At 39.8% G+C, this 27,989-nt stretch overlaps 1 protein-coding gene across 2 annotated transcripts in view; it reads right to left on the bottom strand.

Moving 5' to 3' along the window:
- The window catches only part of CPQ (carboxypeptidase Q), a 478,941-nt gene that overhangs the window by 372,802 nt on the left and 78,150 nt on the right, over window positions 1-27,989 (bottom strand). For both annotated transcript variants that reach the window (XM_032609957.1, XM_032609956.1), the window contains exon 3: window positions 3,359-3,826. In XM_032609957.1, coding sequence (XP_032465848.1) covers window positions 3,359-3,791 — 433 coding nt within the window. In that variant the 5' untranslated portion in view covers window positions 3,792-3,826. The remainder of the gene's footprint in view (window positions 1-3,358; window positions 3,827-27,989) is intronic.

Here is a 27,989-nt window from a genome sequence, read left to right as displayed (position 1 = left end):
ATAACTTCTATAAGCACTAGGAAACCAAAAAACTCATGTGACTCGCTTTACTGCAATACTCACTGTATTACAGTGGTCTGGAACCAAACCAAATATCTCCAAGGTATGCCTGTACAGGGGAATTCCAGTAATATTAACAGCTAACTTCTCATCAGAAACAATGGAAGTCAGAGGACAATGGAATGACAAATTCAATGTGTTGGAAGTAAAAAGCTGTGAATCGAGAATCTTATAACCAGTAAAACTGTGTTTCAAAAATGAAGATTAAATAAAGAACTAAATATGGATGAAAGCTTAGAGAATTCTCTGCTAGTGGACTGGCTTTGAAAAACAAACGAAAGAGAGTTCTTCAGGCAGAAAGCAAATGACACCAAACAATAATTTGAATCCTTATCCTCACAAAAATAAAAATAATTGTAAGTGGATACTATAAATAACTGTATGCCAAAAAATTACATAATTTGTATAAAATTAATAAATTCCTAGAAAGACACAAACTACTAAAACTGACTCAAAAAGAAATAGAAAATCTGAATAGATCTATACCAAGGAAAAATATTGAAGTAATAATTAACAATCTTCCCACAAAGAAAATCCCAGAACCAGATGGCTTCACTAGTGAATGCTACCAAAAACTTAAAAGAATTAATACCAATCTTTCACAAACTCTTCTGAAAAACAGAAGACAACATAATACTTTTCAACTTATTCTTTGAGGCCAGAATTACCCTGATACCAAACCAGACAAAGACATCACACAAAGAAAATAAAACTACAGGCCAATATCTCTTATGAATATACATGTAAAACTGCTCAACGAAATACTAGTAAACTGAATTCAGTAACATATAAAAAAAGATTATACACCATAACCAAACGGGATTTATCCCAGGAATGCTCGGTTGGTTTAACATCTGAAAATCAATTAATGAAATACATCCAGTTCAATGGGGAAAGAATAGTCTTTGCAACAAATGATGCAGAGACAACTGAATGACCACAGCAAAAGAAAAAAGTTGGACTCCTACCTCACACCTAAAATTAACTCACAGACCTAAATATAAGAGCTAAAATTATAAAACTCTTAGAAGAATAAATAAAACTCTTAGGAATAAATCTTTGTGACGTTGGTTTAGGCAATGGTTTCTTAGATATAACACCAAAAGCACAGGCAACAGAAAAAAAAATTAGATAAATTGTGCTAATTCAAAATTAAAGACATTTCTGCAGCAAATACTACCATCGAGAAACTTTTTTTAAAAAATCCACAGAATGGGAAAGAACCTTAGTAAATCACACTGATAAGAGACTTCCAACCAGAATACATGAAGAGCTTTCACAATTCAATAATAAAAATTCATACAGCACAATTAAAAACTGGCCAAAGGATGTGAGTATACATTTCTCTGAAAAAGACACACAAATGGCAAATAAGAACATGGAAGGATGCTCAACATCATTAGTCATTAGAGAAGTGCAAATAAAAACCACAATCAATATCACGTCATACCCACTAGGGCAGCTGTATCCAAAAAGACAGATAACAAGTGTTGACAAGTATGTGTAAAAGTTAGAAAACATCAGTGAAAATGTACAATGGTCCAGTCACTTCGGAAAACAGTTTGGCAGTTCCTCTGAAAGTTAAAAACAGAGTTATTATATAACCAAGCAATTCCACTCCTCGGTACATATCCAAGAGAAATGAAAATATATGTACATACAAAGACTTATGCATGGATGTTTATAGCAGCATTATTCATAATAGCCAAAAGGTGGGAAGAAACCACAAATGTTCATCAACTGATCAACGGATAACTAAAATACGGTATATCTGTAAAATGGGAAATGATTCAACAATAAAAATGAATTAAGCACTGATACATGCTACAACATGCTACATGAAAGAAGCCAGTCACAAAAGAAAATATAGTGTATTATTTCATTCATGTGAAATATGCAGAACAGGCAAAATCCCTAAAGACAGAAAGCAAATTAGTGGCGACCTAGGGCTTAGGAGGGTGGTAGGAAAGGGATGGAGCATAACTGCTGATGAATATAAAGCTTCTTTTGGGGGTGACGAAATGTTCTCTGATTAGATAGTGATGGTGGTTGCACAATTCTATGAGTATAGTAAAAACCACTGACGTGCACGTTTCAAATGGGTGAATATTATGGTATGTGAATTATATCTCAATAAAGTGTTTTGTTTTGGGGGGTTTTTTGGCTGGGCCGTGAGGCATGTGGGATCTTAGTTCTCTGACCAGGGATTGAACTGTTCCGTACCCCCTGCAGTGGAAGTGCACAGTCTTAACCACTGGACCCCCAGAGAAGTCCCGATATCTCAATAAAGATGTTTTTAAAAAGCTGACCATCTGCTTCTCTACTGGGTGTTTCTCTTGGCATTAGAGAAGGCCAAAAGTTTCTATAAACTTTTTAAAGAAGCTCAACGAGCTTTTTTTGATAAACTAAAGTTGACCCTTGAACAATGCAGGTTTTAACTGCACAGGTCCACTTACACGTGGATGTTTTTTCAACAGTAAATACAACAGTACTACATGATCTACGGCTAGTGAGTATGCAGATGCAGAAACTCACGGATACAGAAGAAGCAAACAGTATAGATGGAGGGCTGACTGTAAGTTATACAAGGATTTTCAACTGCGTGGAGGGTTGGTGCCCCAACTCTCACGTTGTTCAAGGACCAACTGTAGTTCCTTTGCCATAGGAATATAGTCTGTGAATACATGCACAGTCCATGAATAGTCGAATACCAACTGATAGCTCACTGCTGACTGGTTTTATATCCCTGATCTAAGCATTTACATTGTCTGATGCGGCTGAGCCAGAGTGCTGATAAGTAAAGATAGAACACCACCCTAGACAACCCCTTGCATTAGAGACCTCAGGTTCTGTAAAAATAATTGCCTCAAATCAATTCAATGTGCAAGGCTCTGTCCCATATTTCATTAATTCTAAGAAATTCTGTACACTGAGGCCACTTGGAAGAAGTCATACTTTTTATAACCTATTTACATATATCTCAATTCTCTACATAATGATACTAATGTTATATACTAGATAGAAATTATTAAGCGATACAGTTCATAAGTATCATGGACCAATAGCTGTAGATGCTTCATTTTAAAAAGTGACGCTTTCAGAAAAGAAAGAGAGGGAAAAAAGGAAGAAAAAAGGAGTATAAGAGTAAAGAACTCAAGCCAGTGGAATGCAAAATGATTATATCTTCCTCTTTATCACCCAGTTATAATATGAATCATGCACACTATAATCAGTTATGTCACATGGCATTAGTTTTAACAAAGAACACGGCAATTGACTTGAAAAGGCAAAATAATACCTTCTGGGGGCGTCCCAATGCTGCTGCCAAGACCCAAAACTGCCATCTTGTGAATTCTCGGCTCCAGCATCACAGCAGATTCTTCTCCCCTTTCCCAGTGGGGTATTTTGACAGGCTCCAGGTGGACATTCTCCAGCCCATCTTCCTGCAGGTTTTGGTGCATGATTTGGATGGCTTTTTCTAGGCTCTTGGAACCACTGAGCCTGGGTCCAACAGTGTCAACCAGAAGTGCCAATCGCTCATAGGATCTGTTCCGGGCTTTCCCATAAACAGCAAGGTTGATGATAGCTTTAGCAACATCTCCATAGCGGGCTATTTCTTCTTTTATTTCTTGAAAAGTCCTCTGAGAGATGCCATTCCCATAGACAGCTTTCCCAGAGTTCAGGGGTAAAAAGTGAACAACACCAACAAATACGAAGACGTGGAACTTCATTTTTTTTTCCCAGTCTGTTTTCTTCCTAAAAAAATCTAGGTAAGTAAGAAATATGTGTTAGGGGGAAAAAATCTCACAGCTATCTGCCCATAACCCAGGGACTGCTTTTCAAACAGGATTCCCCTTCCCTCCTCAACTGTTGCCCAATTTCTACCATCAAATTCAGGCACCATAACTCCCAGGAATGAAGAAGAAAAGAGGCGATGATTGGCCTTATTGACAAGGTAACATGTATTAAAACCACAAAATCACATGTTACCTAGCAATCAGTTTAAAATATGCTAAAAGATTAAAATAAGAAGATAACTAGGAAAGAGAGGAAGAAATAGAGGTAGCAGTGATAGGGCTAGGGCAGTGTTACCCCTTCCTCTAAACACAGTATGATCCAAATGTTTCAGAGTTCCCTCTACCTGATATGCTCTCTCCTGTTTGCCTATTGAACTTATCCTTCGAGGCCCTTTCAGAGATGTCATCTCTTCTTGACGCTCTCCCTAACCCCAACCCTTCCACATTTAATCCTCACAACAGTTCTATGAAAGTTTCTTTTTACTGCCTTCATTTTAGAACTGAGGATCCTGGGATAGTGAGAGATTAAGTAACTTGCCAAAGACACACAAAGGCTTTCCAGCCCTAGAGACCACGCTGTAAACAGTGCTAAAAGTATGTTTGTGGACCCATGCCAGTCCACAATTGTTTTTCACAAGTCCACGAAAGACAAACACAAAGATTAAGAGTAAACATAGTCAGTAATGTGCAACACAGTAGCCAATAGTCCAATGTGGTTATTACAATTTAAATTAAATCATCAGCTTCTCAGCCATACTAGCTGCATTTCAAATGCTCAGTAGCCACATGGGCTAGTGGCTGTTGTACTGGGCAGCACAGAAAGAACATTTCCATCATCATAGAAAGTTCTGTTGAATAGCACTGGCTTAGACACCTTTATAGATAACTGACAGAACAACTATACATCTGTCAAATCTAATGACTAAAAAATGATGCTTCATTTTACTTTTCTACTTCACTATTATATTTTTCAAAAGTATCAGTCTGCAACAAATTCTAAATTTAAAAATCTGGTCCTTCACCACAGATAAATAATTTGAGAAGCACGGTCATAAACTACTATATAAGTATAAACTCCAAATTCAGGGAGCATACAAGGCCTTTCAAAATATGGTTCCAACAACCACTTCAACCTCATCTCTCTACCTGCCCCTCTAGAGTGTCTCATTCTCATTTCTTCTCTCTCTCCCTCTCTCTCCCTTTCTCTCTCTCTCACAGGCACACACACACAGCACTTGAAATGTGGCTAGTCTAAACTGAGATGTCTTGTACGTGTAAAATATACACCTGATTTGATCTTTAAAATCAATTACTTCATACTTAAGTGTAAAAAAGAACATAAATATTTCAGATATATTGGATTAAATAAAATACATTATTATTAATCTCACCTATTTCTTTTTACTTTTTAATATAGCTATTAGAAATTTTTAACTTACATAATATTTATATTGGACAGTAATGTTCTAGCTGCACTGAACTGGACCCTGTTCTTCAAATACCCAGGCCCTTTTATAACTCTGGGTCTCTACATATGTTCATTCCCTTTTATTGCAAGGCCCTTCTCTTCACCCTGGCAAACGTCTATAATGAGAATGCATTAAAAATCACCTCTTCTGTGAAGCCTCACCAAACAATACCCCAGAGGTACGTGCACCATTTTCTGTGTTTCTACCATAAATAACTATATTATCAACAAATATATTTGTTTATAAATCTGTCTCTCCTGCTCTCAAAGTCAAATAGGGTAAATTATTCATCATTGTACCCATATATAGGCACTCTATACCTTTTTAAGAAGGAATGAATAAGCATTTAATCTCTCTAGGTCTCACCTCCATAGAGTATAAGAGTACTACTTATCTTGCCTCCTTCCCAAGGAAGCTGTAGGAATTAAAATCTTGCGATCATATTTTAAATATTTTGAAAAATTATAAAAACTATACATTGCTGCTGCTTTCTTTTTTATTATAACTACAGGTGACCCTTGAGTGACACAGGTTCGAACTTCCCCGGTCCACTTCTACACACGTTTTTTTCCCATAAATACTACAGTACTACAAGATCTGAGATTGACTGAATCCGTGGATGCAGAACCAGATATGGAGCGCTGACTATGGGACTTCGGCATCCACAGAGGATCCTGGAACCAATACCCCTCCTTGTTCAAGGGTCAATGCATAGGTTTTTCGTTTCTACAGTTACCATACTGATGCTTGTTTTAAAACCTAAATTTTATTAAGCAATCAAAATATTTCACCAGATTGCAATTTATTCTTGAAAGTACATTTTTCCAATATATTTGGAAAAAATGTTCTTGGGGCAAAAAAAGAAAAAAAGGTTAATAAGCCATCTATTAATTGACACTAAACACAAGTATCTACTTCTCATTAAAAGTTCTGTAAGCCTTCTGCAACCATTAATTAACGATTTCATAATACATTTCTAGTGATGGATTAGAATCATATTATGACAACATTGTAGAGAACAGGAGAGCTTAGGGATCCCTAGTCCATATCCTCGTTTCATAGAAAGTTAATCAAGGCCTGCGTTGTGATTCCTAGGCAGCAGACAAACCAGCAACTACAATTAACCAGGGAAGTGGACCAGCTAGCACATACTTTCTAAAGGATTAAGAATAGTTTTCTTCTAGGAAACTATATGCATTTACATATAATAGAAATTCAATGAAGGATACCCAAATGCAGTCTGAGAAGCAAATACCTATAATAAAATATATGTATACAGAGTGGCATCAGAACAAAGAGAAGAACAAAGGGGATCATGAAAAGCTATAGAGAAGACATAACATCTCAAGACAGGCTCAAGAAATGGCTCTGCAGGCAGAAAAGAGTGAATGGTATCCCTCAGAGCGCCACTAGAAGAACATCATCTGTATGTCACATCCTGGTTAAAAGATATGTCCAGAAAATAACAGTGCCTGAGTCTATCATCTTTACATCTTTTTGCGTATATGTCAATTGAATTAACAGATAACACATCATTTTGATAATAATATTTAATGCTTCTTAACATGGTCAGTTAAATTAATTTTGACTCTAAAAAATGATACAATTACTTTAAAACAGAATTCGTATCTGCGAGTGTTGTTCTGAGTATCTTAACTATACTGTTTCTTCAAATCCCACAAATGCAATAAGTGCTTATTTTTAAAAGTAGGTTAATTTAAAAGGTGATCGTTTGTTACCTTTCAATGGATCAGTTTTTCCCTGAGTATAAAGTTTACTAAGATCAAAGGCACAAAACAATGCATTACATGAGATATCACCCAGAACACTTGACACAAGTGAACACTAAATACATGTTAGTTGACTCTAAACCTAGTTTTCTCTGGAATATAATCTCAAAATTACCTATGTAATTCTTGGCTAGAATGCATAATTATATATCTCTCCAATGGAGCACTACAAGAATCTTTTTTTATTATTATTACTTTTAGAAAGGTACATTAGTCCAAGATGAGTTTTCAGTAATAAAGGGTAGAAAATAATAATTATAACTAACAGTCTATATTTGAGGAGGTAATAAAAATGGAACAAGATATTGCTATATCAAATTCCAGTCGAGAAGAAAACCAAAATATAATATGTAATTTTAAAACACAGGGACTATAGTAATTTGTACAAATCTGATACATAATTTGTACATTCCTAGCAAGAAACAGAGGATTATAATAAAAATTAAAATAGTGAAATATACAGACAGAATAAGATTAAATAAAAGCCAAAAATGAAGGACAACTTGAAGAAATTCTCTCCTAATTCACAGATTTAGGATCACCATACAACAAGAAATTCATTCTAGAACTGGAGTCAATCCAAGTGAGAGGATGATCAAAGACACCAGTATATTTGCATGAAAGGACTAAAACACTAGCCCTCCCCAGTGTGAAAAGACAGGCCAAAAGTAGAACTATTTTGTTGCATAAAATCAAGAAGGGTTTGGAAAACATGAATACAGATTTACTCGCCATATCTTTTCATACTTGTACCAGGGAATAGCCCTAGTGGCTCAGAGCTAATTTTAGGAAAATCAGAATGTACAGTTTTACACAGTAAGTGATAAACATGTAAACAGTTTCCCTAAGAAGAAAAAGAGGATTTGGATAAAATCATGAATGATACAGTCATTGGAGCTGAACCCTTTTAAATCTACCACACAACAGTGGCACCACACTGACCTAAGTATAGTTTCCTATGGGATCACCAGGAGGGTTTGCTGATCTGAAAGACTGTTAGTCTGCCCTAGCTCAGAGATAGAAAATGTCCCTATACAGTCATTTCAGTCAAATAAAATTAAGCAAGCTATAGTATTTTTCTACAGTCTGCAAAGGGAGCAAACAATTCTACGGTGATCAACAAAGACAAATAGAATTACTGATCTCAAACATTTCCCCTTTATAATTGCAAACGGTGCTTTGTTTTGGGTCATAACTTCATATCTCCAGTCATTTAACAAAAATGTATTGAGCACCTTACCTACCAAGCACCAAAGACACAATTTATAAGATAATATCCATACCCTCAAAGAGCCGCGAAGTATAATAGAGAGACAGATAATGTGAAAACCCTACAACTGAGGTGGTTACAAGCTTCTGTGAAAACAAACTGGAGGAGGGGATTAGGAGGAGATTCCTGATGGCGTGTGAAAAAGGCGAGAGTGGCACTGAAAGAAAGATAGCCCAAGAGCAAAAAACAAACCGTGCAAAGACATGGAGGCTTTACAAAACTTGGGCTATGGAGAAAATGGCAAGGAGTTGGATGATAAGTAGGGGGAAATGGTGGAAGATACAGCAGTGATGCAAGGAATTATTCCCCAAGGTCTGACTAAAAAGGTCTACTGTGTGAAGCTTCAAAGTGGAACACAAACCCCCAGGGCACTGTAACAGGGGACTTAATGAACAGTTCCCACCCCTTATGCAGCCAGGAAAAGGAAAGAAGGAAGGGACTGAGGGAGAGAGGGAGGGAGGAAAGAAGGAAGCAAGGAAGGAAGGAAGGAAGGATAGTTTTCTTTCTGATCTTCACTATGACCTGCTCCTTAGCACAAAGAATCCACACAGATTCCACATCAGGACAAGGCCAGCATGTGAAGTTCCTCAAAATCCCCAAACAAGCCACTACTTATTACCTATGTAGTTATTCCTTGGAATTTTCACAGAGGGAAAAGTAAACCATGGTTACAAAAGACGCATTAGTCAAATAATTCACTTACAAAGACACTCAAGATTTTATTTATTTAAAATCCCTAAAATACTAAGAATAACCCAATTGACCAAAAAAAAAAAAAAAAAAAACTAGCACACTCGAGCAAATTATAGGACACTTGAAATGTCTAAACTTAAACTGTAAAACATTTTCTTAAAATACTCTTTATTTTTATACACAGAAGGTTTGAAGTCATTGTCCCTTTACTTGAATTCAAACTGGGGGAATATTAAATGTTATACTCTTCAAAATCTTAAACAACTATTTTTAAAACTCATGCTGTATCATGCCTTTGAATTCAGAAAGTTATATATTCAAAGGAAACTTTGGAGCACTATTTGAAAAAAAGACTTTCTTTTCATATATTGTGTTCATGATCCTACAGATTATCTTTTTCACAAAAAGAGATAAAATTGAAATGTCATTTTCATTCTTTTCTACTTAAATTTGGAAGGAAACTTAAGCAAAACCAACTTTTCTTCTGCTGTGAATTACATTCTAATAATAGGTTTATATTTTGAGGAAACAAAACAAAACCCTTTGCTTCTATTTCTAAATCTTTTTCCTAAAATATTATTGTTTGAAAATGTCTCAGGCTATGATAGAAATGCCAGGATGAATAGACTAAGTGACATGGAAAAGGACACAATGAAAAGAGAATGTGCTGAAAGAAGGAGTAAGATTTAGGGACTGAGATTTTTATTGACTTTTTTATTGTGTCACTTTTTTAAAGACTGCATATACTACTTACATGAAGACTTAGATATTTCCCCTAAACCTACCATTGCTAAAAAGGATTCACTGATATAAACTTAACTCTTCATCTTCAGCGTAGATTGTGTAACAGATATAATGGCCAGAAATGCCAGATCCTAGCTCTGACACTGGCACAGCGAAGTTCACTTCCTGACTCCCACTGACGCTCCTAGATTTATAATAATTAGCCCTTTAACCTTCTTAAGGAAGATTCTTTCCTTTATTAAAGTCAAAGTTCAAACAAGAGTGGGCTTCTACTTTCCAAAGCTTATATCCCAATTATTCATTCAGTCCTTCAAGAAAGCTCACTGAGAACTTACTATCTGCCAGGAACTATGCAAGAATTTGGAGAAGGTATAAAATTAAGCAAGACTCAGTTCCTACTATTAGTAGGCACTGTTAATTATTTAATCTCCATCCCTCCCTTTTCTTGCTAACCAAACCTGGATTTTATTTGGGGTCAAAGTTTCCAGCCCGATTAATCTAGGCCAATTGTTCTTAATATGGATGGTAGCAGTCCTAGGAGATGTTCTGTATATGCCGTTGGTGGGGGGGGCATTTTTGGTTGTCAAAAAGGTATGGAGGTCCTACTAGGAATTACTTGGCAGAGGCCAGGGACACTAGACATACTGCTATGGGCGGGGGGGAAATCCTGTCTACTAAGAACGCTCCGATATTCCATAAAGATTTTTTTTAATGTGAAAACCTATTATTTGAGACTTGACCCTAACTCTATTGTACATACAAATATGTACAAAAATGGTTCCCGTGCAGTTTTAATGCAAGTTGATTTTTTCAAAAAGCAACTACCATGTATATCAAGGGAGGACTATATGTGTTTTGTTCAGGATTTTACCAAGAGCTGTTCATCATTTCAGTGAAACACCGATGACTACGCTGCCCCTGGAACTGGAAACACTGTCACCACGCCCCTGGGCCCATCTGCATTTGTTGCTGTCACATTCACCATGCAAGCACCTGACTACTTCATTATGTCAGCTAGTGCAGTCATGCCTGGGAATGTATGTTTTGAAGTACTTTATTATAAAGTACTTTCCTTTAATGGTTCCTTTACATGACAGTTAGGATAGCACACTGATTTACTTGAAAATATGTGGAAGCATATTTATTATCTATGATGCTTAATTCAGGATAATAAAGCAAGCATTATAAATTATTTGTTTTGCTTTTTTGTTTTTTAAAAGAGGCATTGCATCTAATAGGATGGAGAACTAGTGATTTAAGTGAATTCAACAATTCTCTTCCTCACTCTTCCAGCCTACCTTTTAGCCAGAGGAGGCCCTGTGACCCAGTTCTACTCAAAGATACTCAAATAGAAGCAGCGGACAAGAAAATGGCCACAATTCTAGACCTGCATCAGCTACTTTGTAACCATGAGGGCAAGTCCAAGAGTACTGGTCCTGACATCACTGAGCAGCTAAACCAACACCAGCACCACCAATTTGTCTGTTACACGAGAAAACTAAACTCCATTTGTTATAGCCACTGTTAGCTGGATTTTCTATTCCTTATAGCTGTGATTACATTTCCAACTGCTATAGTACTTTCAGGGCCTCTTGGGGATCCATAATTAAATACAGTGTTTATACTAACTAACACCATAAGTGTAACAGAGAAGAACAAATCTGACTCCATATTGGATCTGTTTCTTTTACTTTAACCTTCCTATTCTATTGCTTTTGCTTCAAGGTAAGAATGTTGCCTGTAGCCTGAAATATACATGATAGCCCATTCTCAAGGTTCTGACCTTTAAAGGTTTGACACTTTTCCTTTCACATAGAGATAAAAAGTTGCAGAACAGAGAATAACACTTGTCTTGTTGGAGGTTTACAGGAACACTGTGACCTGATCTAAGAGGGCAGCTGCAAGGACAAAGGATTCCGACACCAAGAAGTTTGCAGCAACCAACAACACCCCCTCCCTTTTGAGTATAAGAGAAGCCTGAATTCTGACTCTGGTAAGACAGTTCTCTGGGACACTAATCCACCACCTTCTTGGTCTACTGGCTTTCCAAATAAAGTCACTAGTCCTTGCCCCAGCAACTCTTCTCGACTGGTTGGCCTGTTGTGTGGCGAGCAGTACAAGCTTGTACTCAGTAACAAAAGCAAGGCGTAGGAGCCGGCATATGGTCTACCTAGACTTCCCATGTGCACCTAAACTCTAAATATCCAACACCAAACTCAGAATCTTCCCTTCCAAACCTGCTTTTGTTCCCCGCCTCCAGTCAGTAAGTTAGAAACTGCTGTGTGTTGTTGGATTCTTCCCTCTCCCTCAGGGAAACAGGTGAACAGCTGGCAAGTCCTGTAACTCCACCTTCAGATTCTTTCTTTACCCATTTCCCTCATCTCCACACTTACTATCACTCCCCTAGCTCAGAACCTCATTATCCTTCATCTGAAACCCTTCCTCTTACATCTCCCTGCCTTAAACTCGGGTCCCTTTCCAATCCGTGTTTCATGCTGCCACCAGCTTTATCTAGGGAACCAAATCGAATGACTCTTTGGCTGAAAGCATCTGTTGCCCTGTTTACTGTTCAGTGTTCTGGATGTGGCTTTCCTCATCATCCTTCCCTGTCGTTCCCCTCCCCTCCGATGGTGCAGCCCCAATGGGTGTTTACCATTCCTTGAAGTCACAGAACACTCTTTACACCTAATTTTGCTCTGCCAGAAATGCCCTTTCCTCTTTTCTCCACTTGGAGAAATCATGATCATGACCAAGGTCCTGCTCATCTGTCCCCAGCTCCAGACAGAGCCATTTGCTGCCTTTTCAGTAGTGCACCGCATGCCACATGTCTTTGTGTCTGTCACCCTGCTGGACTATAGACATCACTTAATAACAATAATATTTTATTTTATAAAATTCACCAAGCACGTTCTCTGAAAGGAATGTGTTTTGTATACTAAGCAAATAGCACAATACCTGTCAACAAATATTTATAGAATAAATGAATAAATTCATCAAACAAGTAGTTATATTTCACAACAGAAGTATACGGCTCTGATTCATCACTTTAATGATTACTTTTCCTGCATCAGACACTAGAGTTTGTGCCTTTAAACTACAGCCTATTCACAACTTTATTTCATAAAGGGAGTCAAGAGACCTGGGACTGGGTCCTGGCTGTCCCTCTCTAGACGCATGGACCTTGAACAATTGATTCGAAGTCTCTCTTTATGTGTTAAATAAAGGATTGCATTCCAGCTCTAACATTCTATTATGGATTTTCTTAAATATTTAATATCAATCACACTTTTCTTTACACCCCATATTAGCACGTGAATAAATCACCTTATCCCATTTTGTCTCCTCCCACCAGCCAACTGAAATTGAACTCACAAAGGTCATTAAGGATGCCCTTGTTCCTAAATCCAATAAAAACATTTCAGTTCCTATCGTACTTAACATCTGGAACACTTAACATTGTGGACAGCCTCTCCTTTTCCAAATACTCTTCTTTTTATATTTCTACTCTCCTTCCCAATCTTTTTTGTAGGGTCCCTTTTTTCCACCTATCCTTTAAAGTTTATTATTTCCTAGGGCTTTCTCCCATGAGCCACGATAGTAAGGCTTCATTAAATGTGTCTGCCACTTAACATGTCATCCTGAATAAGGCATGGGCATTGAGGAAACAAGGGAGGAGGACTGACGGAAGAGAGACAAATCCTAACAGCTGTGCAAAGAACCCAGTGTATGATGTTCCTCTTTCTTCTGGCAGTTAGTACAGTAACAGTGGGTTAGTGAGTTCATTATTAGAGCAGGGCAAATGGTACACTGACTGGCAGTCCCGTTCGCACAGGGAATCCCAGGAGCTCTGGGATGGAAGGTGTGGGAGTAACAACCTGCTGAGAGAGGTCTACCAGTAGACCTTTCTCCTCCCACTGGCCACACTGAATACCCATGGCCCCTCTCTACAGACGTCAAGTGACCGTCCCTCTCTTATCCTGTCTCTTCCCACCAGGATAAGCCAGAGGGCTGACTCACTTTGTGTCCCTGACATTTTACGGCTTACCAGTGAGCAGTTTTGGGAAATTGTAAGAAAATTAATTGGGCTCACTTTGTTCATTCTTTTTCCAGACTTCTTCGTCCCTTTCTTGAATATATAAAACAATGAAGCCTAAATTCCTACTGTTCAAAAGTAGGCATCTTTGTCACACAGCCGAATGTAACTGACTTCTGACCTGCATCATTATGGGACGAAGAGGAATAAATGTGAAGCTCCCTTATGTGCTACTTAAGTGAAACCATATGATTAAAATTCCAGTAACTGAAATCACCCATGAATCTAGGACAAACTTCGTATTCTTGGCTTGCAAAATCCTACTGAAACCCCAAATGTGTGTGAGATGGCTCTTGGTCCCTTTGTTAGCTGAGGATGCTGGGCTGACAGTGAGGGTGGATGCCCTTGAGAACAGAGGTCCCTGATCTGTGACTGCCACATGTGCACACATGTGCAGTCGGTGGCCATACCAAGGACATACAGTCAACAAAAGTACCGACAAATCACGAAGAATGCAGTTCATACCCTTTGGGGCCGAATACAAAGCAGGTAACCACAGACGTAAGTAATTCTGAGGCCTTATGATCTGAGAGAACTGAAAAAGGGGACAAAAGGACATGGGATTTTAGTCTCACAAAGTCCCAGTTTTCTAGAACTTGGACCCCCTAAGAGTGATAATAGGAAGTGCTTTATTTCTGTCAATAAAACCAGTGAAGCATTTGTCTTCGATCTGGTGATATTACAAAACTATTACAAGGCACCACAGCCTCTTCCAGAGGCAAGGGAGAGAATACAGCCCTCCTTGAATCAGACAAAATACGGAAGTCTTCTAGAGACTCAGCCTCAGAAAACTATCAAGCTAGAGATATATAGATTTAATTACTCATTGCCAATATAGGTTTACAGTAAATTGACTGTATTAATGTGTTTTTATTGCTAAAGAGCACATTTCCCCCATGTATCTTCCCCTGAACTAGTTAATAACAAGTTCCAAGGAACACTCTGGTAGAGATATTAGTAATTTCCTTCAGAACATGCCTTTTAGTTTCCCTCACTTTAGCCAGGCTCCCCCATTCCATAAACACAAAAGCAGAAAGACCCTCGTTGAATCTTGCTGCAAACACAGTTCTTATTACAGCCCAAGCCAGGGAGGGCTGTTCAGCAAGTCACTTACTGCAAAATTTGCTATTAAACCCGTCAAACAGACATGTATGAAAACGCGGCCTCGCTAAACAGCTGTTAGGTTTCACAAGCTTAAAAAGAAAATACCATCTAGCTCTACACTGTTAGCTCAACAGAGACTCACCATTCGGTTTTAAAATCTGATCTGCCGGTACACTTTTCCCTAAATCCTAACATTTGCTCTCTGCTATGAGATGGCTGCCACACGGCACCATCAGCAAACATAGGCTGAGTGCGCACACACACACTTGACAACAGTGTGTGCTCCCTCCTCCTGAAATGGGAGCATGTAGCATCTGTTACTTCAGGCTCTCGCACAGGGAAAAGAGCACCTCTCCTTCGTGTAGAGAGGAAATTAATGCACAGATCCCTTCCTGTCCCAATGGTCAGATATTAATCAAAGGTGGCAAAAGAAAAGAGTTAAGGCAAATAGATTCACAGTAATGGAGCTAAAACAATTATTCAAAGTGCTTGATCGGTCAATGTAAAATAAAACTCTCGTAGCACTCCATCAGTGCACAGCCAGCCAAATTATCCTGTGGAGAAGGAACATTCATAAAACAAGTTTTCTCCAAAGTGGAGAAAGCAAGGTGATACAGCAGATGTTTGATAGCAGGAAATGAAAAAGGTAGTTTTAAAAAATAAAAAAAGGAATTAGCAAAACACTTAGAGAGAGGTGAGTTTGGAGTGTGGAACAAAGACAGTGGGGAAAATATATCCCAGTCCAGAGGTGAGAAGGGAGGAGAAAAGAACCATAAGGAGGCATGGGACAACAGCTGAGAGAGACTTTTCTTAACAGGCAATTTCTAAATCCAAAGAGTAATTTTTTTTAAAGATAATCACACTTATCAGGATACTGTATGATTTAAAGGATCATGTAGACAGACTTAAAGGAAAGATTCTTGGATCCCAGATAGAAACCGCAGAAGAAAAAGGGAGAAGAGAACCAGTTACCTCTGGGGAGAGACGAAAACAGCTTGGGAGGAGGACAGAGAAATAAAAGGTACCACAGCTTGTCTCAATTTTGGTGATTTTTTTCCCAATATGTGACTCAAATGATGAAAAACCCATAGTCAGGTCACTCAAGTCATTGTTATGGGAAATGAGGTGAGGAAACACTAAGTTGGGAATAATCGCCCATAATTGCCTAGAGGTCTACTAAATCCGTGAAGGATCAGACTATTTCCTAAATGCAGTGCGTTTGATTTCCCTCCAGAGGATGCAGGAAATTGTACCCTTTGAAACAGATGAGAAGTTTTGGATAACATCAGATTCTCTTGGAAAGCCCCCGGGGTAATGAGTCGGCAGCTCGCAGCCTGCACAATAGTGTCTGATACATTTAGTAGCAGATGAGGGGAAGTTTGTTGTGACAGCTGTGCAGAAAAACAAGTCTGAAGGTTAGGTGGATTTGCAACATGAGAAGGTGGTATGGGCTTGGAAAAAGCAAAGGCGTCTCCAGATGGGAAGAGCACACAGAAAAATGAACAAGAGAAAACGCAGAACAGCAGAAGTAAAGGTGCCAGTGGTATGGAGTTCTTGGCACTGTTTCCACATCAGAAAGGCCTGCTCACCAGTCAGAATGTCTCACAAACACAGTTAGTTGTACCATTCACTTTTATGGCAGTTAAGGCCTAGCCAAGCGTGGGAATAATGTACTACTTGCAAGATACCTAGAAACAGAGTAAACTTGAGTTATACTCGAAGATGATTCTCCTCTCTGCTCGTCCTCCCCTGAGACCAGCATCCAGGCCTCTGTTCTCTCCCCTCTGTCCCTAAGGCAATCTCCTCTCACGCTCCGCATAGATGATGGCTGCTGCCTGCCCTCCCCAGCTGGTGTTCTGTTCAGCACAGCCCTCGATGCTACATTTGTTTCCCATCTTCCCTCTGCCACCACTACTTGCTCAGAGGCCAGCCACTTCCCTAACGAAGTGTCACAGGCAGGACAAGAAAGACCTTGTGTTGTACATGAGTATGGTCCAGACGAGCATCAGAGGGAAAAGACCCTAATGAACTGGAAGCAGGAAGATAAACACCAAGTGACAGAGATGGTGGCTGAAAACCCCCCAGATATAACCTCTCTGTAGTCTGCTACGGAAGTCAAGTTCCTGGCTTGATGCAGGCAGGAGGGAGGAAAAAAGGAAGGAAGAAAACCATACTGACCCTCGCCCTAGCAAATGATTGGGCTACGTGTTTTCATATATATCATCTGATTTAACCCTCATAAGCAGCCACTGAGGGAAATAATAATTACTCCCAAAACGGAGGTTCAGAGAACATAAGTGATTTGCTTATGTGATTTGAGTGATTTGCTCATTGTCATTTGGGTACTAAGAAGCAGAACTTTTCCTTTGCTTCTTTGAAGAGATAACTCTGCCTCAACTTTTTTTTTTTGTGTGTGTTACACGGGCCTCTCACTGTCATGGCCTCTCCCGTTGCACAGGCTCTGGACGCGCAGGCTCAGCGGCCATGGCTCACGGGCCCAGCCGCTCCGCGGCATGTGGGATCCTCCTGGACCGGGGCACGAACCCACGTCCCCTGCATCGGCAGGCGGACTCCCAACCACTGCACCACCAAGGAAGCCCTGCCTCAACTTTTGGAAAGCCTTTGCCTGACTTGAGAGTTTGGGTTGGGTGATCCTCCTACAGGTCCCAGTGCTACTCTGTCCCAAGTACAGAGTACATATCATGGTACATATCACTTTGCATTATAATTGCCTGCATTATAATTGCCTGTTTCTCAATCTCCACCTCTAGGCTGAAGGCTCACCGAAGGCAAAGGCTGTGGTTCAGTGTTCCTCAGTGCTAAATACAATGCCTGCTCGATACGTGCTTGAGGGATGCTGGCCAGAAATGAGAGTCCCCACCCCATGCTGTCTCTAAATAATAATGCCTGGAATTTTAATTTAGCCAAGTGCTTAGCAAAATGAAAAAGAGAAGTTACAAAGACTAAATGTGTCCTACTTTCAAGCTCCACTGTATAGTCTCAATGGTACTAATGCTATTATGTGGAACATGGTTATGGACTTGTGAAAGAATAGGGTGTTTAAATGCAAGTGACTATACAATACTGCAGTACTTGCTATTCCCTGGTTGAAAATGAATGTTAGGTGGAAATGTTTATGTCTGACAGTAGTTTTTTTCCAGGTTCTTTTCTGTAGAGTACTAAGAAACACTGGTAAGCCCTGCTTTCACTCTTGGAGTCCCACAGACACCAATCATTCACACTCAATATCACAACTTCAAAATGTTTAATGTGCTCTGAAGTTTGGTGGGTTCTTTCTTTTAGAGATGGAAACAAGAAGAGAGCCAAATTACCTTAGCCCATGTTTTTGGAAGACATTCTGGTTTCTGCACTGTAGAACCTATGCAATTGTTCCAGCAATCCTATTCCAATGCCTGTTTCCAAAGTAAAAAATACATGACTTGACAACCAGGAATGTGTGTATGTACTAAGTCCAAGTCCAGAGCAGAGTGGCTCTGCCTGAGCTATCACCCCTGATGCCCCATCAATTAGTAACGTCTAATCAACCCACAAAATCAGAGAAAAGAGGTCAGCCGAACAACTAAGTCCAGACTGAAGCAAATCTGCTTCTAGTTACTTTTCTCTCTTGTTCCAAACACATCTAGGTACAGACTTTAATAAAGGCATGTGCAAAGGCTGGTTTTACTGAATTCCACACCCACTGGGGATAGAAAATCGTGGACTTAAGTAGCCTCTAGCAACTAGAACCAACACTGAACATGCATTTAATTCAAAGGTACCGAACTCTACGGAAAATGCTCAACCTTTCTCAATTTGTCTTGGCATTTTGTGGTTCCATGCTGTATTCCAGGGCTACCAACACAATAAGGAGTCTCTTCTCAGTCTCCTGACTGCCTGGATTGGGTATTTCCTGAAGTATACAAGAAAGAGTCACTCGAATGCTGCTGGGACAGTGGAAATTCTAATAGGCCTGAAAGCTGATTGCTATACTCTTGTATTTTTCACCTTATTCTTTGAGTCTTCATACCATTAGCCCAAGTGTTTTCAGCCACTGTTTAAAGCAGGTTTGTTGAGGTATAATTAACATACAATAAACTGCACATATTTAAAATATACGATTTGATAAGTTTTGACATATGTTTAAATTCACGGGACCATCACCACAATTAAGATAATGAACATATTCATTCAAACTCCCAAAAGTTTCTTCATGTCCATTGATAATGCCTCCCTCCTACTCCACCTTGAACCCTTTTACCTTTGGCCCAAGGAAACCGCTGATCTGCTTTCTGTTAATATACATTAGTTGGCATTTCATAGAATTTTGTATAAATGGAAGCACAGAGTATGTATTCTTCTTATGTCTGGCTTCTATTACCCATCATAATTATTTTGAGATCCGTCCATGTTGTAACATGTACAAATAGTTCATTCCTTTTTGTTGCTGAGTAGAATTCCATTGTCAGGATGTATCACAGTTAAGGTATCCAACCATCTGTTGAGGGATATTTGGGTTGTCTCCAGTTTAGGGCTGTGACAAATAAAACTGCCATAAACGTTTGTGTAAAACTCTTTATATGAATATATGCCCTAGTAACAGAATGGCTGGACCATATATGTATGTTTAACTTTTTTTTAAACTGCCAAATTGTTTTCCAAAGTGGTTGTGCCATTTCACATTCCCACTAATGATATATGAGTGTCCTAGTTCTGCCATATCTCTGCCACACTTGATATGGTCAGTCTTTTTTTATTTTCCTAATGGTGGCATTGTGGTTTTATTTTATATTTCTCTAGTGACTGACCATATTGAGTATATTTTCATGTGCTTATTTGCCAACCACATACCTCTTTTGGTGAAGTATCTATTCACATCTTTGCCTGTTTTTTATTGGGTTATTTTCTTAATAGTTAGATCTCAGAGCTCTTTATATATTCTGGATATAAGTTCTGTATCAGATCTATGACTTCCAAATATATATATATATTCCCCATCTGTGATTTGCCTTTTTATTTTCTTAGCAGTGTCTTTTGAAGAGCAGAAGTTTTCAGTTTTGAAAAAGTCTAATTTATCAATTTTTCCCTAAAACTTATTATAAAGCTAATGTAATCAAGACAGTATGGTATTAGAGCAAAGAAAGACTAATAGATCGATAGAGCAGAATAAAGACTACCTAAATGCACATTTATATGGATGGACAGTTGTTTTTCAACAAAGGTACAAAGGCATTTCAGTAGAGAAAGGAGGTTATTTTCAGCAAACGATGCTAAAACAACTGAATACACACACATACACCAAAAAAAAAAAAAAAAAAAAAAAAACAGGAAAAAAGAACCCACTTCAATCCATGTATTATGGGCTCAATTATTTCCCCCAAAAAAATTCGTATGTTGAAGTCCTAACTCCCAGTACTTCAGGATGTGACTGTTATTTAGAGAGAGGGTCTTTAGAGGGGTAATTAAGTTAAAATGAGGTCATATGGGTGGCCCCTAATCCAACATGACTGGTGTCCTTATTAGAAGAAGTTAGTTCACAAATATGCACAGGGTGAAGACAGCCAACCACAAGCAAAGGAGAAAGGCCTCAGAAAAAAACCAACCCTGCATACCCCACCCTTGGACTTCTGGCCTCCAAAATTGTGAGGAAATAAATGTATTGTTTAAGCCACCCAGTCTGTGGTGCTTTCTTACGACAGCCTTAACAAACACCATAACTCTCATCATATACAAAACTTGACTCAAAATGGGTCATAGACCTAGATTTAAAACTTAAAACTATAAAAGCTTCTATAAGAAAATATTTGTGACCTCAGGTTATACAAAGATTTCTAAGATACAATACAAAAAGTAGGATTCATAAAGGAAAAATTGATGTTAGATTTCAACCACGTTTTAAGCATTTTTCCTTTAAAAAGTCTAATGCAGAGCACCTATATATATAGAACAGGTATAAAGAGAGCTGCTTTTGAAGGGGGCAAGGATTCTGGGTGGTTTCCTTAGTCCTTCTATCACCTGCCTTTGTGGTCTCTAAGACGGTTCTGCAGAACACAGGGCCCAAAGAATAAAACGTGGAAACCACTGGATTTTATTAACAGGATGTTTGGATCTGCCCAAAATAACCACTAGCTTTTACTAAGAGGCTATTTATGTGTTATGTAATGTGATAGCTGCTTTTTTATATTTTTTCTCTTTTAATCCCATGAGGTAGGTGTTATTTACATTCACACATGAGGAAAATTAAGGCTCTCAGAGCTGGTACATTTCACAGCTGGAATCTGAACCCAGTTCTGACCCCCAAGTCCATGATCTTTCAGGGGCACCTCACAGTATCTTGAAATCAAACATAAAAGATAAGAACCTGGGCTTTGTGTGGACATAAACCAGTTGTACAAAATAACTGTCAATTCTAAAAAATGAAATGATTTCCCTAGAAAAATAAACTCTAGCTAAAAATAATATATTATAAACATCCAGATATACTTCCTATAAAGCCACATCAGCACTGATAGTGTGCTATAGGGCAAAGTTTTTTGGTAAGCCCCTCTCCCAGATACACACATGCCTTTCCTACTATCAAGTAAGTGGTACATGGGGGGCTGCAGCTGATAAATTCCATTTGTTTAAAGGCCTGGGTAGTTTACTGTCCTCAGTTCAGAAGACGAGTAGGATAGCAGAACGGTTATGAATATATTAATATCATACAAAGAATAAAGAGACTGAGCCCTGATTAGGTTTCATGCTACTAGTAGAGGGAACAGTTAAAACAATATCTAGGGGCTTCCCTGGTGGCGCAGCAGTTGAGAGTCCGCCTGCCGATGCAGGGGACACGGGTTTGTGCCCCGGTCTGGGAAGATCCCACATGCCGCGGAGCGGCTGGGCCCATGAGCCATGGCCGCTGAGCCTGCGCGTCCGGAGCCTGTGCTCCGCAATGGGAGAGGCCACAACAGTGAGAGGCCCGCGTACCGCAAAAAAAACAAACAAAAAAACCAATATCTAATCCCTATCAAGTCCTAAGGACTTAATATCACATTATCTCATTTAATTCTCACAACTCTGTGAGCTAGGTATCAATAATGTTGTGTTATAGATGGCAAAGAGACTTAGGATAAATGATGAGGTCAAGGTCACACAGTAAATGAGGAACAGAGTCACAATTTGCACCCAGATCTGTGACTGCAGAGCTGGTTCTCTGAACAACTGCTGTAATCTACCTCTGTCAGGTAGTGAGAGCAAAGAAAACAGAAAAGCTCTCCACCCTCTCCATTGTCCCTCCACTCCAGTTCCCTGGGGTAGGGTAATCACTCCCCTAGTCATCCTACAGACCCTACAGAGGGGGCTCCCCATTGGAGAAGTCAACCCCGGGCTGCTGGGAGAGGAGAATGAGGGGTGCTGGATGGATGGTGCAGACAGCCCTGACCCCTGGAAGTGGTGAAGTCACGTCTGTGGGCAATTTGTCTGTATGGCAGTTTATCTGCATATGAGGGCATCACAGACTTCAGGCCGGCTTGTGCATGTCAAACAGACAGGCCGCCTTCTTCCCATGAGCCAAAAACCCAGCCTGGCCAGCCCTCCTCGCTCAAAATCACCTCACACCAAAAAGGCCTTAGAAGGAATGGGGAAATGCTGGTCACCCATACTTCTGCACTTTGTCAACAGAGCGCTGGAGACTCAGAAGGGAGGTTCTTACCTGAGAGTCATTAACAGCTGCTTCTTCCCTATGAAGTTTTAGGCAAAATCCTCAGCCACACAACAGTTTAATCAACACACATCCTGAGACTTTTATGGCTTTCGTTCTTCTTGTTAGAAGATTTCACCTCTCTCCAACATAATTACCCGTTCCATATTTTTGCCCTAAGGCTAAAATGTAAATCATTTCCTGGTATACCACAACTTTCCAGCACTGACTATGTAAGGCAAGGCTGCATAGCATTTAAAATTAAAAACATCATTTTCCTGAGTGTGTGTGTGTCATTATGATGTTTACCAATGTGTTTTTGCTGGTTAAGTCCCAGTTCTTATGCATTTCATTTCAGGCAAAGGCCTGCTGGCATCAGGATATAAGCTAAGCAATTTACCCTAAAACTTGCCAGTTTTCCTTCTCTTTGGGTTCTCTGAGTTCCCTCCGAGCATACTTTATGGGTCTCCAGAATACTGATTCTAACGCCTATAACCCTATAACCAGCAGGGGCTAAATTCATCTCTGCTGGTTAAAGTCCTCTTTTGGTCCCTGAGAAATGTCGCTCCCACTCAATTAGCCCTGAGAGCATCGTCATTGACAGGCCTGGGTAAAAATCCTGACCCCTCCACTTATAAGCTTGCACAAACGTCTTTCACCTCTCTGAACCTGTGTCTCCTCCTTCACAGTGTGGGAATGATAATATCAGACTCACAGAGTTCTCAAAAGTGACACAGGTTTCTAACAGACACTGGGCATAAAATCAGTGCTTAGTAAATGTTAGCTCCTTTCACCTCTGCGCTTCTTATTCACGCAGCTCCCAATTCTACCCCTGACAATAGACCCCAGATCTGCAGGAGTCATAGGGAGGAGAATGAGGTTTGTCATCACAGCTCAGGAAATCATTAGAAATGGAACAGCCTTTTAAAAGCTAGACTGTGTGGAACATCCTCACAGGCTCTGTCCAATAAAACTAAGAGGGAGCCACGTGGCTAAGAGTCTGGCTTCTGAAATCAGAGAAACCTGGGTTCAAGCTGCAGCCCTCTCGGTACTAGCTTTGTGACCTTGACCAAGTTACCTCACCTCTCTAAACTGCAGTTGCCTTGTGTGTAATTGGGGAGATAATAGTAGTGGCCTGCTCTGCAGCGTTAGCAAGAGTATTAAATGACAACATGAATATAAAGGGTCTAACACGGTAGCCAGCCTGCTGTAAATCCTCAGTGTTAGTGAGCATTTCCTTTACTAACAGTGCCAGGCAGCACACCCTTGTCATACTAGCCAGAGACATGGCTCCTTGTCAGCATGCTGCCACCTTACTCGCGGCGTAACTGTTCTGCACCTCAGTCTCCTCATCCATAAAATAGTAATGAGATGGGCTTCCCTGGTGGCGCAGTGGTTGAGAGTCCGCCTGCCGATGCAGGGGACGCGGGTTCGTGCCCCGGTCCAGGAAGATCCCACATGCCGCGGAGCGGCTGGGCCCGTGAGCCATGGCTGCTGAGCCTGCGCGTCCGGAGCCTGTGCTCCGCAACGGGAGAGGCCACAACAGTGAGAGGCCCGCGTACCGCAAAAAAAAAAAAAATAATAATAATAATGGCATAAAGCACCGTGAAAAATATGGTATAGAAATTTTAGAAGTTATGATTATTATCATACAAAATGCTATAGAAATGCTAATGGATGCTAATCATAAGGTTCTTAAGTTCATCCAAAAAGCAACTTGGTCTGAATAGGGCTTAACTGCGTGCGAAAATCAATGTCAATCAATCAATCAATTAACACAGAAGCAACCGTTAGTCAGGAAATCACACTTCAAAGAAGGGTTTTAATGCTTCATACATATTTATGTGGTCTATTTCTGACTTTGGAAATCAACAGCCCATTTTTCTAATACTAAAATCTCTTCTCTCACTGGAGGCTTGGGGAAAAGAGAAGAAAGAAAACAGGAGAATAAATTGAGCCCTGTGAAGTCAGATTAAAGGTAGGACAGGGATGGAGCAAGGTGAGCCAGCCCACCCCGCAGAGCCCTGGAGCAGCACACTTACTGGCTTCGTCCCAGGAGACAGGATAATGCAACACATTGCTCCCCCACCAGAACACCAGAAAGCAAGGGGCTGAGGCCTCCACAGTAGGTGCCTGGGTTCCAACTTCTCCTTAGGAAACATTACTCAGAGCTTTCCTTTTCCAGGGTTTAGCTTTGGTGGGAGAAAGAGGAATAGGAGTTCATTTATATCCCCTTCAAGAAGCTTATCAGTAAGTATGTACTGAACATCTACTGTATGGGAAATATGGAGAGTTAAGACTTAGCTCTCACCTTCAAGGAAGTAGCTCACAGTCTAACTGGTGATTCAATACCTGAGACAATCATCAATGCAAGTGATAAGCCGGGATGTGGAAGCAATAAGAAGACTGGTAAAGGAGTTCTAGTGTGAAAAAGTTGGAAGATAACCCAAGATGAGTTAAGTGAGAGAGAAGTCAGTCCCTGAGAATGAATTAATAACACAAAAATAAAAATACAAACTATGAAAAGCTAATAATAATAGTAACAATAATAATCATAACTAAAGACAAAGCCAAAAGCCACCTGAGATCCCTAACTCATCAAAATTTAGTAACAGGCTAATGACTGGTCTTCTTAGCATGGTAGTAGGCTAGATGTGCATAATAGGGCTTCTCCTCACTTCTCATTATAAAAACCACACACACACACACACACACACACACACACACACACATGACTGGCAAAGTACAGAAGCCAAAGATCAGAAGGAAGAGTCACACACTGTGGGTGTAAAAATTCCATTTAATACAGCCTCAGTGGGAGTGGGTTAGGAAGAACATCCTTAGACCGTACATCACAGGCTTCATCTTCACAACCAGACAGAAAGAATGGTCCCAAAGAACACAGGCAAAGACCTCAATCACCTCTAGAGTCAGCACCAAATTTCAGAATACAGGGGCTTCAGTGGTCAGAAATATGGTCAGCAACAGCATCCAGTTCTATGAGAACTCTCTTTTCTGCAGTCATGGACTCCTACCCAAACCAGTCTTCCCGTCCTATCAGCTCTGCCTGCACTACTTTGCTAAGAGACCTCGGCTCTCCTAACCTAGCAAGATTATAGATATAGGTGGAAGCACAGTTTTTTAGAAAAAGTAGTACAAATAGGAGCAAAGACAGGAAGAGTTCACATTCTGGAAGAGCATGTTAAAGAGTATTTAACATTTTACACTATTTAAATAACTGCATATAGCATGTAACCTTATCGTTAAAAAAAATGCAAGGGTTGTATTAAGAGGATATTAACTGTCCATCTAAATCCTTGATAGATGAATGCCTGCTAGACATAAAAATAAGAAATAAAGAAAACATGAATTAAATTTTTACATTAAATCTGAGTAGAACAATGTGAAGAGTTAAGTGGAGTGAAAAATGATTCACCTATTCTTTTTGTCAATAAAAACAAAGGCTGGCTAGAGCTCACACAATTCAAGAATAAAAAGTAGAAAAAGAGGGCTTCCCTGGTGGCGCAGTGGTTAGTAATCTGCCTGCCAATGCAGGGGACTTGGCTTTGAGCCCTGGTCCGGGAAGATCCCACATGCCGTGGAGCAACTGAGCCCGTGCGCCACAACAAGAGAAGCCACTGCAGTGAGAAGCCCGCACACCTCAACGAAGAGTGGACCCCACTCGCCACAACTGGAGAGGGCCCACGCACAGCAAAGAAGACCCAATGCAGCCAAAAATAAATTAATTAATTAAAAAAAAAAAGTAGAAAAAGAGCCAGTAATGGGCTCATGAAAAACGAAAAGCCTCCAGCAAAAGAAAAATGAATAATATCCTAAAACTGCAAAGAAAGAGAAACTAAAAACAGTTTTCTACAAGTGAAAAATTAAATCCTATATTGTCATCTTCATAAAGACATAAAAGGTCACCATCTCTATGAAACAAGATCAGAACAAACTCTCAGATTAGAGAACAAACTGCCAAAAGACTTGGCTAAAATATGAAGACATAAGAAACCCAAAGTGCAATCAGGGATTTTAAAACATACTAACAACAATGAAGAATAGAATGACATTGCAGAAAATACAATTTGTGATAGAGTAGCACTTCTCAAATTTTCAAGTGCTCATGAATCACTTAAGGGCCTTGTTAAAATATAAATTCTGATTCAGCAGTTTTTGAGGGGGACCCAAATTCTGCATTCCTAACAAGTTCCTGATGATGTTGAAACTGCTGCTGCATAGACCATGTACATGGCAAAAATACAGAGAACCAGCTTGAAAAATTCTCCCAGAATACAGAGAAACAAAAAATACACAAAGGAAGATGGTAGGTAGGACGAACACAGAATATATATCCAAGGTACTGTAGTTATGCTAGATTTTAAAATAAAAAGACAGTGTTCTGGTTTGACCCAAAATCATTGAGAAAAATCATACCTAAATAAATTACACACACACAGACATACACACACACATATACCAGATCCAGGCAACAAAACAACTGCTACAAAGGCAAACAGGGAGGGAGAAGGGAGGAAAGAAGCAAAAGGCTGCTCTTAGACCAGCCCACCCTAAATATAAGGAACAAAAAAGGTATCAATTTACACACAGATTTTAGAGAAAAAAACTGTGCCCAAAGAATATGACACCCAGACAAGCTACTGTGTGTCGCAAAGCAGTAGAACAATATTTTCAGATGTGAATATGCTTAGCAAAAACATGACATATCCACACTCCCTGAGAATGCTACTTAAAGACATTCTGGGGCTTCCCTGGTGGCACACTGGTTAAGAATCCACCTGCCAATGCAGGGGACACGGGTTCGAGCCCTGGTCCGGGAAGATCCCACATGCCGTGGAGCAACTAAGCCCATGCGCCACAACTACTGAGCCTGCACTCTAGAGCCTGCGAACCACTACTACTGAAGCCCGTGCACCTAGAGCCCACATTCCGCAACAAGAGAAGCCACTGCAATGAGAAGCCCGGGCACCGCAATGAAGAGTGGCCCCCGCTCACCGCAACTAGAGAAAGCCCATGCACAGCAACAAAGACCCAATGCAGCCAAAAGTAAATAAATAAATAAATAATTTTTTAAAAGACATTCTGCCTTAAGGGTCTAATCAAAATTAAGAACTGATTAATAGGAAAGTCACAGTATTAAAGGACTGTTAGCATTAATCCAACTCAAGGCTGCTTCCAAATCTAAAAGAAAATGAGGTATAAACTAATAGGCTGAATAAAGCTATACCAGGCAAAAGTAGAAAAAGAGAAGGGGAAGATGGTATTGTACATAC

This window comes from Phocoena sinus, chromosome 17 (genome assembly GCF_008692025.1).
Source record: "Phocoena sinus isolate mPhoSin1 chromosome 17, mPhoSin1.pri, whole genome shotgun sequence".
Lineage (NCBI taxonomy): Eukaryota > Metazoa > Chordata > Mammalia > Artiodactyla > Phocoenidae > Phocoena > Phocoena sinus.
This window is presented reverse-complemented; position numbering and strand designations above follow the sequence as displayed.